The 16,721-nt window shown below is 51.6% G+C and overlaps 1 protein-coding gene across 2 annotated transcripts in view; it reads right to left on the bottom strand.

Annotated features, from left to right (window-relative positions):
- CASKIN1 (CASK interacting protein 1) overlaps nt 1–14,045 on the bottom strand; it is a 149,618-nt gene extending 135,573 nt beyond the window's left edge. For both annotated transcript variants that reach the window (XM_087729230.1, XM_087729229.1), the window contains exon 1: nt 13,847–14,045. In XM_087729230.1, the coding sequence (XP_087585356.1) occupies nt 13,847–13,940 (94 nt within the window). In that variant the 5' untranslated portion in view covers nt 13,941–14,045. The remainder of the gene's footprint in view (nt 1–13,846) is intronic.
- Nucleotides 14,046–16,721: the final 2,676 nt, after the last annotated feature.

The following is a 16,721-nucleotide window of genomic DNA, read 5'->3' as shown; positions in this document are numbered from 1 at the left end:
ACAGGTACATCAATCAATCGGCTCTATTCACTTTGCCATTTTGTTCCCCTAATTCAATCCTTCTCTGGGTTTGCAGTCCCTGAATAGAATGCAAACAGGTAGGAGCGAGATCAGACCAGCCATTCTGCAAACATTCTGAAAGAAATTCTATGCCAACCAGAAAGAGGAAAAATTACCTCCAAAATCATACAAGACGTTTTGCAACTTCAGAGCTGTCCAATATGCAGGATTTTTTAAAAAGACTGCGTGTGCACTCTACACAGGCACTCCAACCTCAGTATGAACCAAATGCTGAAAACTACATTTTCCTTTTCGTCATAATGTGTCCTTCAACATAGAAGAATAGCAGAATAGCAGTAAAACGAAGGGACCTTGGAGGTCTTCTAGCCCAACCCTCTGCACAAGCAGGACTCCCTGTATCATTCTGGACAAATGGCTGTCCAATCTCTTCTTAAAGAGCCGAGGTGGTGCAGTGGTTAGAGGGCAGGCTACTTCAGCTGACTGCTGCTCCAGTTCGGCAGTTCAATTCTCACCAGGCTTAAAGGTTGATGCAGCCCTTCCGAGGTCGGTAAAATGAGAATGCAGATTGGGGTCAAGAGGCTGACTTTGTAAACCGCTTAGAGCAGTGGTAATCAACCTGGTCCCTACCGCCCACTAGTGGGTGTTCCAGCTTTCATGGTGAGCGGTGGGGGTTTGCTGTAACTCTACTTTGTAAATTTTATAAAGTAAAGTTACTTCCCTACTTTATAAATCACCGGACAATGCCGGCTGGCGGCCCTCCGGGGGAGGGCCTTCTCTGTTGCTGCACCGGCCCTGTGGAACGATCTACCCATAGAGATCCGGACCCTCACCACTCTCCCGGCCTTCCGTAAAGCCGTCAAGACCTGGCTGTTCCGGCAGGCCTGGGGCTGTTGATTGACATCCAGCCCCGCTTAGATGGTATGGATGATGTGGAATTTTAATTGTATTTTCTATTCTTAAATTTTAAATGTTCTTTGTCTTGCTGTGAGCCGCCCAGAGTCCCAATGGAAGTGGGCGGCATACAAATGTTATTAAACTCGAACTCAAAACCATTACTGTGCAACTGGTGGGCAGTCAGAAAATTTTACTACTAACAGAGATACAAATGTGGGCAATAGGTATAAAAAGGTTGACTACCCCTGGCTTAGAGGGATTTGTTAGGGGCAATAGGCTGATTCTGTAAACTGCTTAGAGCAGCTTGTCAAGCACTGTGAAGCGGTATATAAGTCTAAGGGCTGTTGCTATTGCTAAAACTTCCAGTGATGGAGCACCTCCAACTTCCGGAGCAAAGCTGCTGCACTGACATTCCACACTGGGAATGTTTAGTTCTGCAGCATGTAATGACCACAAGATTCCCAAATGTGTTCAGAGCTGGTGGGTGGATGGTCCCCAGAATGCAGGGAGCTGAGATTTTCCCATCTTTTTTTCGCATCTATAAAGCATTTTGCTGAATTTTGTCAGCCACAAGATCTTCTGTGATATGGCGGTTGGTCTCCATCTTAGAAGCAAGCGCTACAATGAGCAGAACTGGAAAGAAAGAGACTTTGGAAACCCCACCCTCTCAACTTCAATTTGGGTCATTGCTCAGCTAGCCCAGCTAGACAATGGTGGGACAGATGGGAATTGTAGTTCAAAACAATTGGAAGCAGGCATTCCCCACTGGATGTGCTGAGAAGCAGGTAACCCCCAAGATGGTTGTCTGTAAGCACGCAATGGGTGCAGACAGGTCTTCCGAATGTGGTCCTCACCATACAAAAACAGCTTTGCACAGTCTTGACAACCTGGCACTGCCAGGATGTATTAGGACAGTAGCTCCCAGAATTTCCAAGAAGCAATGACCTGGTTGCTAATACCCATCACCAAGAAGACAGTTAGTAGGAGCAGTGTTTCTTAACCTTGGCAACTTTAAGATGAATGGACTTCAACTCCCAGAATTCTCCCACCTAGCAAGATTAAGAAACACTGCTCTAGAGCAGGAGTCTTCAGACTTGGCAACTTTAAGACTTGTGGACTTCAACTCCCAGAATTCCTCAGCCAGTCATGTCTACAAGACTTAAAGTTGGAGTCATGGATGGAATGATCTCAAATAACCATTTCTGTCTTCGCCTTCTATGATTCCCCAAAGACCTGCTAGATGTTTCTGAACAATCCAGAGACAGAATGGTGATTCTTTCTTCTCTAGCCTTCAGCAGTTGGAATGGAGGGCATCTTCTCTGATAGTCCAGGGAACACTGGCTTGTCCTCCTTCTCTTCCTACTCCTCTAAAATGGTCACTTGAATATGAGCTAGCCATGTGCAGCAGCTGCCAAAAAAGCTAATACAGTCCCTGGTTGTATAAACAGAGGCATAGAATCAAAATCGCGTGAAGTAGCAGTAGCACTTTATAAAACCTTAGCAAGGTCACACCTGGAATACTACATCCAATTTTGTTCACATTAGAGAAAATATGTTCAATCTCTGGAAAAAGTGCAAAGAAGAGCAGCTAAGATGATTAAAGGCCTGGGGACTAAAACATATGAAGAATGATTGCATGATTTGGATACAACTAGTTGGGGGGGAAATACTTGGGGTGGCACGATAGTAGTATTCCAGTAATTGAGAGGCTGCCACAAAGAAGAGGGGGGTTAACTTATTTTCCAAAATATCAGAAGGCTAGACAAGAAAAAATGGATGGAAACTAATCAAGGAGGGAAGCAACCTAGAACTAAGGAGAAACTTCCTAACAGTGAGAACAATCAACCAGTGGAAGAAAAGTTGCCTTCAGAAGTTGTGGAAGTTGCTGCATCAATGGAGGCTTTTAAGAGGAGACTGGACAGCCACTTGTCTGAAATAGTGTAGGGTCTTCTGCTTGAGCATGGGACTGGACTAGAAGACCTCCAAGGTCCCTTCCAGCTCTATTCTAATTGATTAAAAAGCCATCCAAGGCAATAGCCATTACTGAGAGCAGCATCTTCTTATCCCTGGTTGCCTCTTCTCACACTGTGCTTTCAAGATTGCAAGCACCACATCAAAAGAAGGCAGCAGTGACTACGGATGTAATTACTGAGAACGCAAGGGTACAATTTTGTGCACTAAAACAGACTTGGGTGGCATTAAAGTATTAAATCCTGGGCTAGAGTATTCAAATCAGGCAGCGATCAAACCACTCAGCTTGGCATCAGCTCTTATCAGAGTACCCACATCATTCCCCCCCCCAATCAAGATCTCCAACACGGAACATCCCTTCATCACCACAGTTGCATCATGAACCCACTTTTGACTGAAGCTGCTCTCCTGTCTTTCTCTCAGCCGGCTCTGATTGCATCAGCACAGCCAGGAGGCTCCATTTACACCCCTTAATATTTTTTTTTACATTCGGAGGATACCTTGGAGAATCTCCTTCTCCTAAGCTGTCTGGGTGACCCCCAGGAGCACTGGCTTCTGAATAGGGTGGTAGGGCCAGAAGGCCATATGACTTGACCCGTCCCACTGGGCCATTGGAGGCATTTACCAAGGGAAGCAACCATCTCCATGCTCCCATTAGGAAGCACCGGTAGTGCCTGAAAAGCAGGGTGGATAAAAATCGATGAATTTTTAAAATTTAGATTGGATTTTTAAAAATTTTATCAAATTTGTTTTAATAAAATGCTTTTGGAGTAAAAATCTATCTAAATTTTTCTATTTAAGGTGCATTCATAATTTAGTTTATTCAGCATGAAATGGAGCTTAGTAGCGTAGCATAAGAGGCTATAGATTCTGCAATATTTACATTCTTGGTAAACCCGTTCAATGTATCCGAGCTCTGCAAGCTAAACAGGAAAACTTCATTTTGTTTGCAAATAATAATATCAAAGATTCTAACTACCAGAAAGAAGGAGTCCTTAGACTGAAAGAGCACCTGTCATTTTAGATCCATCCTGGCAGCATCTGTTAGTGGGCATCTCCCTCACCTTGTGTCCCTGCCGCATCACCAGCTGTCCCATTAAAGTGAATGGGACTGTCAGTGAGTCAACAGTGGGTCAGAGGAGGAGCCGCTGCAGGACAGAGATGACAGTTGCTCTTTAAAAATTAGGATTTAAATCGAGTTGATGTAAATCAAGCCTGTTTACTAGTGATTTAAATCCTGATTTAAATTGTGATTTAAATCGACTTGATTTAAATCAAATCCACCCTGCTGCAAAGTTCTGAGCAGGACACTGGATTCCTGGCCCTCGTTCTTACTACATTAGATTGCTCCTTCCCATCTCTTGCTGTGGATCTGGGACACTGAAGGAAGATAGCAGAACGGTCCCAGTGTCATCCCCTCTCCTGCTGAGATGGATTCCCTTGGGATGGAGCCCCAGCTGTCCATCCCCAAGCCAGAGGTCAGCCCAGCAGACGTCATACTGCAGCTCGGGTACTTTAGGCAGCTCTCCCACTTTGAAGCGAGCGTTTTGTCGTTTCTGGCTCCTTGAAATGCTAAATATTTATCTGGCTCATCTTTGATTTAAGACAGCTCAGGAGGAGAGGCCTTGGTCGGAAGAGGGGGAAAAGGCTGGGCTGCCATCTCCCAGGAAGGTAATTGCAGCCAGAAGAGGCTCCCTGGAGGGTCTTGCCTTGCCCTCCTCCTCTCCTGGGGAAGGGCAGCCCGGCAGATAGGCAGAATGCACACGCGAGAGAGAGAACCGACAGCTCTGCACTGCCTTGAAAAACAGGCAGGCTCTCCATAGCCTAGGAACCACCAGTGTGCAGAAGGAGAAGCCTGCAATCTTTCAGCTTAGCTGACCAAACATATTTGCAAAGGAGAAGAAAGCCCAGCCGATCCCCACTGGCCAAGAAATGTCCTCTTCCCGATACTCTCCGTGGTTGTGTTTCCATCCCCCCTGAGGCTACACACATCCCCTCAGCTGGAAAAATGCACGTAAAACAAGACGTCGAGATGATTATGCAAGCAGTGGGGCTGTCAGCCTGACAAGGCAGGTGTCCGGAACAGCTGGCCGATGCCCAAAATGCAGAACTTCAAAACCCATCATGCAGCAAACGAGCCCTCGTTAAAATGCAAATGCAAAAGGGGGAAATGGTTTCAAAACCCATCATGCTTGGTTGCTTCCCAATCTGGGTCGTTTCAAACGTACCACGGCTAATCGTCCACCGTCCAAGACTTCCAAACCACATTGCCCCATCATGGCTTGAGTGTCTCAGTTCGAATGTCCATTTTGTCCCCCCGCCCTTCAGAAGCGCCATCCCCCACAGACAATCAGAAGGAAAGCAGTTGCCCGCTGGCAACCTGCACCGTAGTCCAGCACGTCAAGGCTCAAAACAGGGGCTCATCATGCAGCTTTTCAAAACTCCCATCGGGCTCAGCTATTCCTGTTCAGTCAGCAAAGTCCGCCACATTTGCAGAATGCACAAAACACTCCCCAGCAAAACACAGAAAGGGCAGCCTTTGCTTAATGAAGCAAACTGCCCAAGATTGTCTCTGAGCATGTGCTGATTTCTTTCCTTCACTCCCGGACTTGGAGACTCCATCTGCACGAAGTGAACGGTGAAGCTGGCTCTGAGGGGCCGATAAAGGAAGACATTTCCATCTGACATCACTCTCCTTCCCACGCAGGACTGGGCCACCAGCAGCAGCCACGATGGGCCGCTCTGGTGTGGGCTGCCCCCTGTCCAGCAGGGTCTCTTCTGGCCTTGGGAAGCTACCAGTTCCAGAGGGTCCAGCAAAGGCAGGCCAGGCTGCCTGCTGGGGTTCAGGCCAGGGTGGAAACAGCTGGAGGAAGGGAGGGGTGCTGGGGGCCTGGGGCAAGCAGGGTTCTCATTCTCACCCTTCTCCTCTGCTTGGTCAAGTACAAACCTCCCTCTCCAGCCTCTTCCTGCAAGAACATTTCCAAGGGAGCTTTACTTTCTGGTGAAATGGAAGAGAAACCCACCGACTCAGGGCAGCTCCGACAGCAGCTCTCGCTGCTAAGCGGCTTTAGAAAGCTTTAAGTAGATTGTGGGCAGCTTTACAATAATTAAGGAGCAAGAATCAAGGAGCAAGTTGATGAGCAGGCGAGAGGTCCTCCAACCTCCGCGATTTGCTGCTAGCAGTGCTAAGGGCCCCCACCCACCCACCCAGAGGCCCCGGTAGGAAGCTCTGCCAAAGGGGAAGGCAGGGAAAAACCTACTCAGGCCTGGTTGCATCTCCAGCAGAGGAATCAGGGATCCCAACCAAAGCTCTGCATCTGGACTGGGCAACCAGCAGCGGTTGGGACCCTCTAACTCTGAAGATTTTTGCCTGCCCTTCTGAGCTGAGAAGCAAAGTAAGTTGCACCAAAGCCCTTAAAAAGATACCTCATTCTACCAAGATCTCTGAAAACAGCTCCACCCACGTTGCAGGCTTCAGTGTCGTCCCCCACAAAGGTTGCCCCAAGTGTTGTGACTGGAGGCTGTGATGAGCTTATGGAAGCTGGAACCAAGAGTCTGCTCTGCTCAGAGCTCCAGAGTGCAGAGAAGACCAACCAAGATGATGAGGGGCCTGGAGGCTAAAACATATGAAGAACGGTTGCTGGAATTGGCTGTGTCTAGTTTAATGGGGGGAAAAGGACTAGGGATGACATGATAGCAGTCTTCCAATAATGGGGAGATTGTCAGAGAGATGAAGGGGTCAACCTACTCTCCAAAACAAGCAATGGATAGAAAGCAATCAAGGAGAGAATCAACCTAGAAATAAAGGAAAATTTCCTGACAGCGAGGACAATTAACCAGTGGGACGGCTTGCCTCCAGACATTGTGTGTGCTCCATCACTGGAAGTTTTTAAGAAGAGATCGGACAGCCATTGGTCCGAAATGGTGTAAGGTTTCCTGCCTGAGCAGAGGGCTTGACTGCAAGATCTCCAAGGTCCCTTCCAATGCTGTTATTCTGCTAAATGGGAAAAGCACATCCATTCACCTGTGCTGTCACATCTTGCAGGTCACCCCACCTGTGACCTCAAGTGCAAATGTGAAGGATGGCACCACTGATTAGGAAGTGGAGGTTTCACTCTGGCCAAGGTGAATTCAAACGAAGGAAATGATTCCTTCTGGGGAGACACATTTGGGCATGAACCGCAGAGAACAGGACAGATCCAAAACTACCGGCAGTCCGGCACATACAGATACTGAAAGATGCGGTGTTGCAAAGAAGCCGGAGGTCGCTTCGGGATAAATGTAGAAGAACAATACAGGTGAGTCATTTGGTGAGCCTGGCTGTTTTCTGGCAGACGTTTCATTACCCAACTAGGTAACAACATCAGTGCTAGCAAGAAATTTTACATTCGCAGCATTCTTTTAAACACCCCCGCCCTGTAGACACCCCTATCTTAGGCTGCAAAGGCCTGCCTGGGGTCTCTGGGTCACCCCTCTGACAGTTACAAGGAAGCCCCTCTCCAGGAATAACAAGAAGTGGCAAGAAGTAATGGGTGGAAGCTTGTTAAAGAAAGATTCAATCTAGAAGTAAGAATAACTTTTCTGACAGCGCTGTGGGTGCTCCTTCGCTGGAGGTTTTCAAGAAGAGACTGGACAGCATTTGACTGTGATGGTATAGGGGCTTCCTGCCTTAATCAGGGGGTTGGACTAGAAGACCTCCAAGGCCCCTTTCAGGAAACAGGAGAGTTGTTGCTGCATTTGGGGTCTGTGTATGAAGATTTAGCAGATAAAAATCCTCAAAGGGAGAGTGAGAGCACCTTTTTAGAGTCACAAATTTGATCAAAACATGTTTTGTTAAAGCTCACGAAAGCTTATGCTTTTGAGTCTGAAAAGGCGCTTGCAAATTCTTCCTTATTTAGGGCCATGATTGACTGGCACAGTTGCCCTCCGATAATTCAAGACCCAGATAATCCCTTAAAATGCCTAAGGCCTCTGTGGTGGGAGTTCACGAAAACTAGGGCTTTTTGGCACCAGCTAAGAAAATATTTGGAAGAGATGCTAAATCAAAGGAGGGAGTTGAGGCCAGAGTTATTTCTACTAGGGATCACAAAAGAAAAATATGGCAAAGGTGGACTATATTTAATGCTGCATATTTTAACGGTGGCAAAACTGATTTTTGCACAAAAATGGAAAAATAAAGAGACTCCCTTGGAACAAGAAATAATAAATAAGATACTGACGTGCGCAGAAATGGACAGGCTGACTCTAGAGCTCAAAGGCAAGGATGAGACAGAATATCATGAAATCTGGGACAAATGGTACTGATGATTAGAAATGAGGGGAAAATGCTGGGACAGAAAAACACAGACAAGTTAAGAATTGGAAAACAGGGTATTAAGATTGTGTGGTAGGCAGGAATTGGATACGTATTTGTATGATTAGTAATTATATAAAAGAAAGGATCAATGGACAGGTAATCTGACTGACTACACACCCCCATGTAATGGATATAAAATATAACTGTTGTAATATCTAATCACTATGTGGAAACGTTTATGCCAGAAATGTCGCACTATGTCCAATGCTTTTAATGTTTATCTAATAAAAAAACTTTTGATTAAAAAAATGCCCAAGACCTCCTCCCTATTTTTTAGAGGCCCCCCCCCAACATGCCTGGAGTAGCCCTCTGGCTGTCATACCTCTGTCTTGGTGAAGCCCCCCCCCCCCCCCCCGCCGGCAGGAGCATGGTAGGACTGGAATGTGGGGCCCTCACGTGTGGCTCAGGGAGAGGCTTTGCCAGTGGCTGGGTAGTCAACACCAATCAAAAGTCTGGTGGGGATTCTGTGGGTACCTGACCCACCCAGCATTCTTTTATGTCCGGTTACTAATTTCTTCATTGCAGTTTTACGGTGCCCAATGGCAGACTCATTCTTGGCGGTCCACGAAACAAAATTTCAAACCCTTGAATGCATAAAGACAATTAAGCCATTTAAAATCAGAAAGAAATTAAAACAACCCCAGTGGGGGGTAGAATAATCAGCAACATCACACGGCAAACAGCGAAAGACTCTGGAAATTGCAAACACATTTTAAAGTTTTCCGCATTCAGTGGAGAATCACCCAGAGCTGCATAATCAACTAAGCCGCCAGTGACGGGCCTTGGAGGATGGGGAGATGCAAAGTTCCAGCTGCATCTCCAACATATTATTTTTGGGGCTATATCTCACTTTTCTGCCTGAGTTTTTACAGCTCTTTCAAGCACCAAACAATGAAAAATAAATTCTTCTTGGAGTCAGACTCAATCCTTAGGTGTCTTTGTAGAGATGCCATGTTAGCATCTTTGGCTACAGTATGGCTGCCATGCCCTTCTTCCTCAGAATTGTTTGTTCACTTGTCAGTCCTGGTGAGGGGTAGGCCCTGGGATCTCCTGGTGCCCCCCCATCCAAATACTACAAAGTCCTGCCTGGCTTAGTTTCCTTCGGATCAGTGAAGGGTGGCTGGGTGCTGCCCCCTAGCTCGGCAGCAGACAATAGCCACAGGCCAGGAAAATACAAGTGAGTAGTACCTATTATGGAGAAGGAGATTGCGCAAGGTGGCTTTGGCACTGGAGGCCACACAGCCAGGAAGAAGCAGCTGCGCATGCCTTTTAAGTGGGGGTCACAGCTAAGAAGGCCTCCCTTGTTCCTGCAACTCATAGAAGGAGCTTTTTTTAAAAAAAGCAGAGCTGTTCCAGAGGAAGGAAGGGAGAACGCTCAAATCAATGGAAAAGCTTCACTCCTGGAGTTTGAATGCTCCATTTGTCTGGAATGAAATAAGGATTCCTGCCTTGGGCAGGGGGTTGGACTAGAAGACCTCCAAGGTACCTTCCAGCCCTAGGATTCTGTGATCGGACCTGGGTACCTGAGAGACCGCCTCCTGCCAATTACCTCCCAAAGACCGATTCGATCACACAGGCTCGGCCTTCTCCGGGTTCCATCTGCCAGCCAATGTCGGCTGGCGACTCCCCGGGGGAGAGCCTTCTCTGTTGCTGCCCCGGCACTCTGGAACGAGCTCCCCGTGGAGATCCGGACCCTTGCTACCCTCCCAGCCTTCTGTAAAGTTACTAAGTCCTGGCTGTTCCAGCAGGCTGGGGGCTGTTGAAGCATCCAGCCCCACTTCAATTGTGACTGTTGTGTATTTTAATATTGTTTGTACTATCTTATTTATCCCCTCCCCTGTTTTATTGTGAGCTGCCCGGAGTCCTTCGGGAGTGGGTGGCATACAAAACCAATAAACGAAACGAAACGAACGATTCAGGAGGGCCTCAGAGGAAGTTCTTCTTCCTTGTTTATCACCTGTGTGGTATATCCTAAGAACACAGCAGATAGAATCCTCACTCTGACAAATACACCTGGGTATTTCTACTTAGGCTTCTCCACAACAACAACAATCCTGTAAGGTAGGACAGACTGTGAAAGAGCAACTACCCCAAACTGCCAATGAGCTCCTTAACTGAGCAGAGAGCTCAATATGGATCTCTCCCAGGTCAGAAAGCCAAATTGTCCCCTTCTAACCTTTGGCCTTTTGCTGGGAGGTTAACCTGACCTTTTCAAACATGGGGATGGCCAGAAACCCTGACCTCCATGAACACAGCATGGTCTCCCTCCTCTCCCCTTCCTGAAAGGGCCTCTGGCTAGAAGTGCCTGCATCCCTCTCAATGAAGCCCCAGGATGGGAGGAGAACCCCCTCCCAGGATAGGAACAGAGCAGGGTTTGGGGGAACACTGGGACCCCAAAAGCTCTTCTTGGCTGACTTCTCAAGCACAAATGCTGCCTTACAATCCCTGAAATGCCTAATTTTATTGGGATGTGAAAGGCAGGAGAGAGATGTACACTTACATAAAGGTAAAGGTTCCCTTTGCACATATGTGCTAGTTGTTCCTGGCTCTAGGGGCGGTGCTCATCTCTGTTTCAAAGCTGAAGAGGCAGCACTGGCCAAAGACGTCTCCGTGGTCATGGGGACAACATGACTAAACGCCAAAGGGACACAGAACACTGTTCCCTTCCCACCAAAGGTGGTCCCTATTTTTCTTCTTACATTTTTTACGTGCTTTCAAACTGCAAGGTTGGCAGAAGCTTGGACAAGTAATGGGAGCTCACTCCGTTACGCGGCACTAGGGATTCGAACCGCCAAAATGCAGACCTTTCTGATCGACAAACTGTGTCTTAGCCACTGAGCCACCGTGTCTCTACACACTTACATACACACTTCTTTTTTTTTTTTTTGCCCTGAATATACTTTTTAATCAGGACTTTGCTGGTCACATTGTGACACACAACGTCTCCCAAGGTTTCTTTGCCGGAATTACCACCAGCATGGCAAACTACCTGAGCTACATTGTCAGCAGGTCAACTGATTAGCAAAATCTCCAATAACACCAAAAGGGAGCAGGACTTATTTTTTAACAAAACGCGTTTCCAGAGATGATTCAAATTTTCAAACCATGTCTTAGCCTATATCCGCTGCAAATTATAGCAACTAATCTCCCAGTCAAATTTCAGCCGAATGTCAAGTTTCAAATCAGTGTGAACCAGGGACATCCACCTCGGGGAAGGCAAGCAACGTCCCCTGGGAACTGTGTCTCCCAAGGGCTCAATTTCTCAGGAAGTGCCGAATGAGTGGCCAAAGCCAGCAGCGTTCCTTGTGGCTGACGGGCACAGGCCCTGGTTTGCCAGGCTCTCCTCTCCAGCACTGGCTTCCTGAAAAGATACCATCTCCCCCCACCCTCATCCCCAGATTGAGATACCCAGCTTGGCTCCAGCCCATTGGAGCTTCCCCTGGCCTCCACCAATGGTGGAGAAGGAATTTCCCCAGCTGCCACTGTAACATGCCTTGGACTACAAATTCCATCATGCCCGGCTGGAAAGTTGTCCTCTTAATAGATGCAGAAGGCTTTGGGCTTGGAAAGAGGGGCACAGAGATCCTTCCTTCACCCGTATCTGCTGACCTGGAGGAAAACCCACCAGCTCAAGCCATATTTTTAGGAAAGTCTCTATAGGTGGGCTCTCTAGCAAAAAGCAGTCCGCCTCCTTTCCAGCCCAACACAGCATGAGTCCTGTGGATTGGCAGGGGACACCATCCATCAGCCACTGCCTTCCAACCACAATTGAATGCCCCCCCCGTCCACTTGTGCATGCAAGTGAGACCCCCATGCATGTGTACAAACTCCACCCCACCCCCATGCAGGGGTGAGTTTTCACCCTCCCCAGGCTCCGGAGGCTTTCCTAAAGGCTGGGGAAGACAAAAAAACAGAGCCAACGAGCCAAACGGAAGTTCGAGAATGAACTTCTGGTTGGCCTGCTGGCCTGTTTTTCGCCTCCCCCGCCCTTCCGAAGGCCGAGAATCAGCTGGAGCTAACAGCTGAGGTGCCAGCAAATATGGCTCCACATGCCACCTGTGGCACGCATGGCATATGTTTGCCATCACGGGTCCAGGGGCACGAGGGGATAGATTGGATGGGTCTTTACTATAAAGGGAAGGATAGCCTCAAGCCAAGCCCAACCCTAAGCCATCCTGTGAGCTGCAGCCTCTTCAAAAACTTTCCAGTCCAGCCTAGAACCCTGGGACTCCCTGGAGTCTTCCATCCAGCTACAAAGCAGGCTCGATCCTGCTTGGGGGCCCTGAGGATGCAGCCATCTCCCACAGGGACCATTCACCATCTCAGCTCCCCACAAGCAAGGTGGACTTCTTCCCTTCCCAGCTCTGACCCCCCCCCCCCCAATGTGGTTCTGTCTAGCATGCATGAAAGAAGAGGGCCTATGTCTTCCCTTAAGCCTGTGCACCATCAAATCCGGAGTATCTTGCGGGAATGGCCTGCGGGCTGCATTCACATGTTCTGGATTTGAATGAAAGCACTCATACCCTATTCTGTCAATCAAACCAGGCTAAGCCCAGTCTTCCCATCTTCTGGGTTTGTTTCTAAGGGGGCTTCCGAACCCTCCACAGACTGGCATCCAAAGGCCAGGGGTGCTGTTCTATGGGGCCGAAAGGGAAGGGGAACCAAGCAGGAACCCCTCTTCCCAATCACCTGTGGGGGTCAGTGAAGGACGGGCAGTGGAGAGTCCTGGCCGAAGGAGCCATGCCCAGAGGAAGGCACCAGGCTGGAGAGGCAGCCAGATCAGAGGGGCCATCCTGGGAAGGATGCCCTCGCCCTGTGCCAAGGCTGCCTCCGCTGACCAAGCGGTCTTACACTCGCAGAGCACAAAAGGGAGAGCACAGTAGAAAGCTGGCCCCATCCCAGCTGCAGGCAGAGCGGGAGCCAGGGCTGGGTGCTCCTCCGTGCTGCAGCCAGCCTTGGCACCCGGCCTCCCTGTCCCTCGCTCTGTTCTGCCACCCCGGGCCTCTCCAGCCTCCGGCCGGCCTCCCCCCTTAGTGACGACTAAAAGCGGCACAATCTGGACAGATCCCGGGGGTTACTCTCTCCCCAACCCCAGTTGAAGAGACGAGCATCCACCTGTTCCGAGGGGGGCTTTCCATTCCCAGCCCCGGTGCCAGCCCGCCGCTCGGAGGGGGTGGAGCAGCAGCGGGAGCAGCGCGTAACGCTGCATTTCATTTCCCTCCGCGCCCGCCGCCGCTTCCCGGGTCCGCCGCGCCAAGGAACACCGGGGGTGGGTGGGGGCGCCGCACCGGACACGTTCCGGCCAGAGTCCGAAGAGCCCAGGCGAGGGCAAGAGAGGGCAGCGGCCAAGGGCGGCGGAGTCTCGCCGGGCACCGGACGTCCAGCTGCCTCCGGCGACGGGGCTGGAGGCGGCGGCGGCGGCGCGTGAGTCCCCCGGCCGGATCTCCGGGGCTCGCGAGCAGGAGGAGACGGAGCCGCTCTCCCCCCTCCCTCCCCGGCCACAGGCTCCCGTCCGGCGGGGCGCCCTCCTCCCTGCCCCCCGCGCGGGACAGCGTGCCCGGCCTGACATCCCCCGTGGCCCTCCCGCCGCCGCCGCGCACTCACTGGCTTTGCCCGGCTTGGGCCTCTGCAGCAGCTTCTGCACCGCGCCGACGTCCTCCGCCTTCACCGCCTGCATGAGCTCCTGGTCCTTGCCCATGGCGAGCGGCGGCTGGGCTGGCCCGGGCGGGGTCCTCAGGGGCGGCTCATGCCCGGCCGCGCCCCAGCCGGCGGCGATGGGGGCTGCGGGAGCTGCCGGGCTCGGGGCGGGACGGGGCGGCGGCGGCGGCGGCTCCTTTGCTGCAGCGGCTGCCGCGGTCGCGACGCGCAATGGAGACGCGCGGCCGGGGCGCAGCGCCTCGCCGGCGGGCGGGGACAACTCGGCTGCCGGGCTCCGGCGGGGGCTCGCTCAGCACAGCCACCGCCGCCTCCTCCTCTGCAGCGGCGGCGGCGGCGGCGGCGTCCTCACTCCTGCCGGCTCGGGCTGAGCCGGCTCCCCGCCGCGGCCGCCGCCGCCAAGAGCCTCGCCGGATCCGGCCACGAGCCCTCCATGGCCGGGCGCGCCGGAGCTGCGCCTGGCTCGCCTCTCCCGCGCCGCCGCTGCTGCCGCTGCCCTGCTGGGGCGTCGCTCGGGAAGGAGGCGGCTCCCGCTTGGCGCGACTCGCGCGGGGGGCGCCGGCCCAGCCCCCTCCCCGGAAGGCCCCAGCCCGGGCATCGGGGAGCCGCGCCGAGCCGGGCGAGGGCGCCTCTACGGACGTACAGAGCGCTCGGCGCGTCTTCCCAGCGGGCCGGGCGAGCCGGCGGACGCGCTCCGTGCCGGCAGCGGAGCTCCCGGGCGGCGAGGGGCGGCCGAGGCCTTTCCTGAGGCGAACCTGTGCAAAGGGGTGGGCGGGAGCTCCTTCGGCCGGATCCCAAGCGAGGAGCAGAGCGGGGCCGGTCCGGGGCCCCAAGCTCTCGGGAGGGCCTTGCCGGCAGGCGAGGCACAACTGCGGCACCTACGAGCGCGCGGGACGGAGGGGGAGCCTCCCGGGACGGCCTGGAGACGAGAGCGAAGGGCGACCGAGAGCAGCGGGACGGAGGGGATCTGCGAGGCGGTTTGCACGATGCCTGCAACCGGGACGGTTCCGAAAAGGAACGGGATGATGGAGGGCCAGGAACCGCTGGAGGACCGCCGGAGCCCTCACCGCTCTCCTCCCACGAAATCAGCCCCGCAGCGACCGTGGCAGCTGCTCAGCCCTGGGGAGGTCCCCATCGCCCGATGGCGACCTGAACCCAGACCTCCCCGCAATCCCTTGGATGCTCCAAAGCGCAGCACCGCCTAAGCCGGCGGTTCCCTGGTGCCTTTCCACAGCCCTCAAAACTCTGAAGTGCCTCACTTAGTGCCGTCGCGTTTTTACACCCCGAACACCACGTGCGCGCCTAGCCACCGATGTTTTGGCGGTAAACCTGGTTTAAAACAAGCCGTGGTTGAGTGACTCCAGACAGCCCTCTGGTTGCCTTTGAGGGCCGGTGAGTCAACTTGCACTGAGCTCAGGCAGAACCTTTAGCTGTTGGTCTCGCCAATCCAGCCCTGCAAGAGGCAAGGTGGTCTTGTGGTCTCCTCCTCCCCCCAAATCGGGTGAAATCCAGAAGGTTCTGACAGGTTCTGGAGAACCGGTAGCGGGAATTCTGAGTAGTTGGAGAACCGGCAAATGCCACTTCTGGCTAGCCCCAGAGTGGGGTGGGAATGGAGCTTTTGCAATATCCTTCCCCCAGGAGTTGGAAGGGAATGAGGATTTTGCAGTATCCTTCCCCTGCCATGCCCACCAAGCCATGCCCGCAGAACCGGTAGTAAAAAAAATTGAATTTCACCACTGTCCCCCATCCCTGCCCCCCATTTCTAAAACGGGGGATGAGAGTTCCAGAGAACGGTTTAACGGTGGGGCAGAAACATTGGTTGAAGTCACAAAGCCTCCATTTCTTGTCCTTTGGCTGCATGAGATAAGTTTCCCTAAGAAGACGGCCAGATATTTGCCAGCACATACACACACACACCCAGCCCCCTGGGCCATGGTGGGAAGGAAGGATGATTGTGAAGCTGTGGGGGCTGGCAGTGGCTAAGTCCCACCTGTAAACAAATGGTTTCGTTTTCCAAAAATCAGGTTAATGTGGCTCAGACTGCTACTTTAAGCACTGTTTCTCAACCTTGGTGGCTTTCCGATGGGTGGATTTCAACTCCCAGAATTCCCATCCGCTGGAGAATTCTGGGAATTGAAGTCCACCCATTGGAAAGCCGCTACCGTTGAGAAACACTGATTAAAGCAGGGGTCTGCAACCTTGGCAACTTTAAGCCTGGCGGACTTCAAGTCTCCGGCTTAAAAGTCTCCTGCACAATAAGGGCCATCAACAGGAAAGTTATTCCCCATCTTAGAAAAGTCTCAGTTGGAGAATGAAACTTCTGTCCGGTCAGCAAGCAACTTCGGGGGCAGGTTTGACCTTCTCTGGCGTTCGGTCCTGTTCAGAATGGCCTTGTTCCTTCTTTGAAGAAAGCAGAAGGGCCCCTTTGGCAAACAAATGCCAAGACTGACATCTTAAAAGCAAAAATATCTGACGGAGGCACTTTTTCCAATTAGTGTGTTTTATTAAAAGGCAGAAGCTTTACTGAGCTGATGCCTTTGGATCCCATTTGGAAAAGAGACGTGGAGTTCTTCCGATGTTTCGCTGCCATGGCTAACATGTCGCTCCTACAAAATCTGGAAATTGGGGCAAGAAGGCAGGTAACGCAGAGAGAGTCCTTCTCTGCAGGAGTGGAAAGAGAAGAGAGGAGCAGGAGAGAGGAAGGGGAAGTAGAGAAGAGAGGGATGGTAGAGGGAAAAAAGGACATAGTACGAGAGAGGGCAGAGGTGAAATAGGGTATAATATGGTGTATGGAAAGCAGAAGAGCAAATGACAGTTGTGGTGG

This window comes from Thamnophis sirtalis, unplaced genomic scaffold (genome assembly GCF_051295495.1).
Source record: "Thamnophis sirtalis isolate CommonGarterSnake01/CBP01778 unplaced genomic scaffold, rThaSir2_p1.2 scaffold_14, whole genome shotgun sequence".
In the NCBI taxonomy this organism is placed as follows: domain Eukaryota; kingdom Metazoa; phylum Chordata; class Lepidosauria; order Squamata; family Natricidae; genus Thamnophis; species Thamnophis sirtalis.
The sequence above is the reverse complement of the archived record's forward strand: the minus strand, read 5'-3'. Positions and strand labels throughout refer to the sequence as shown.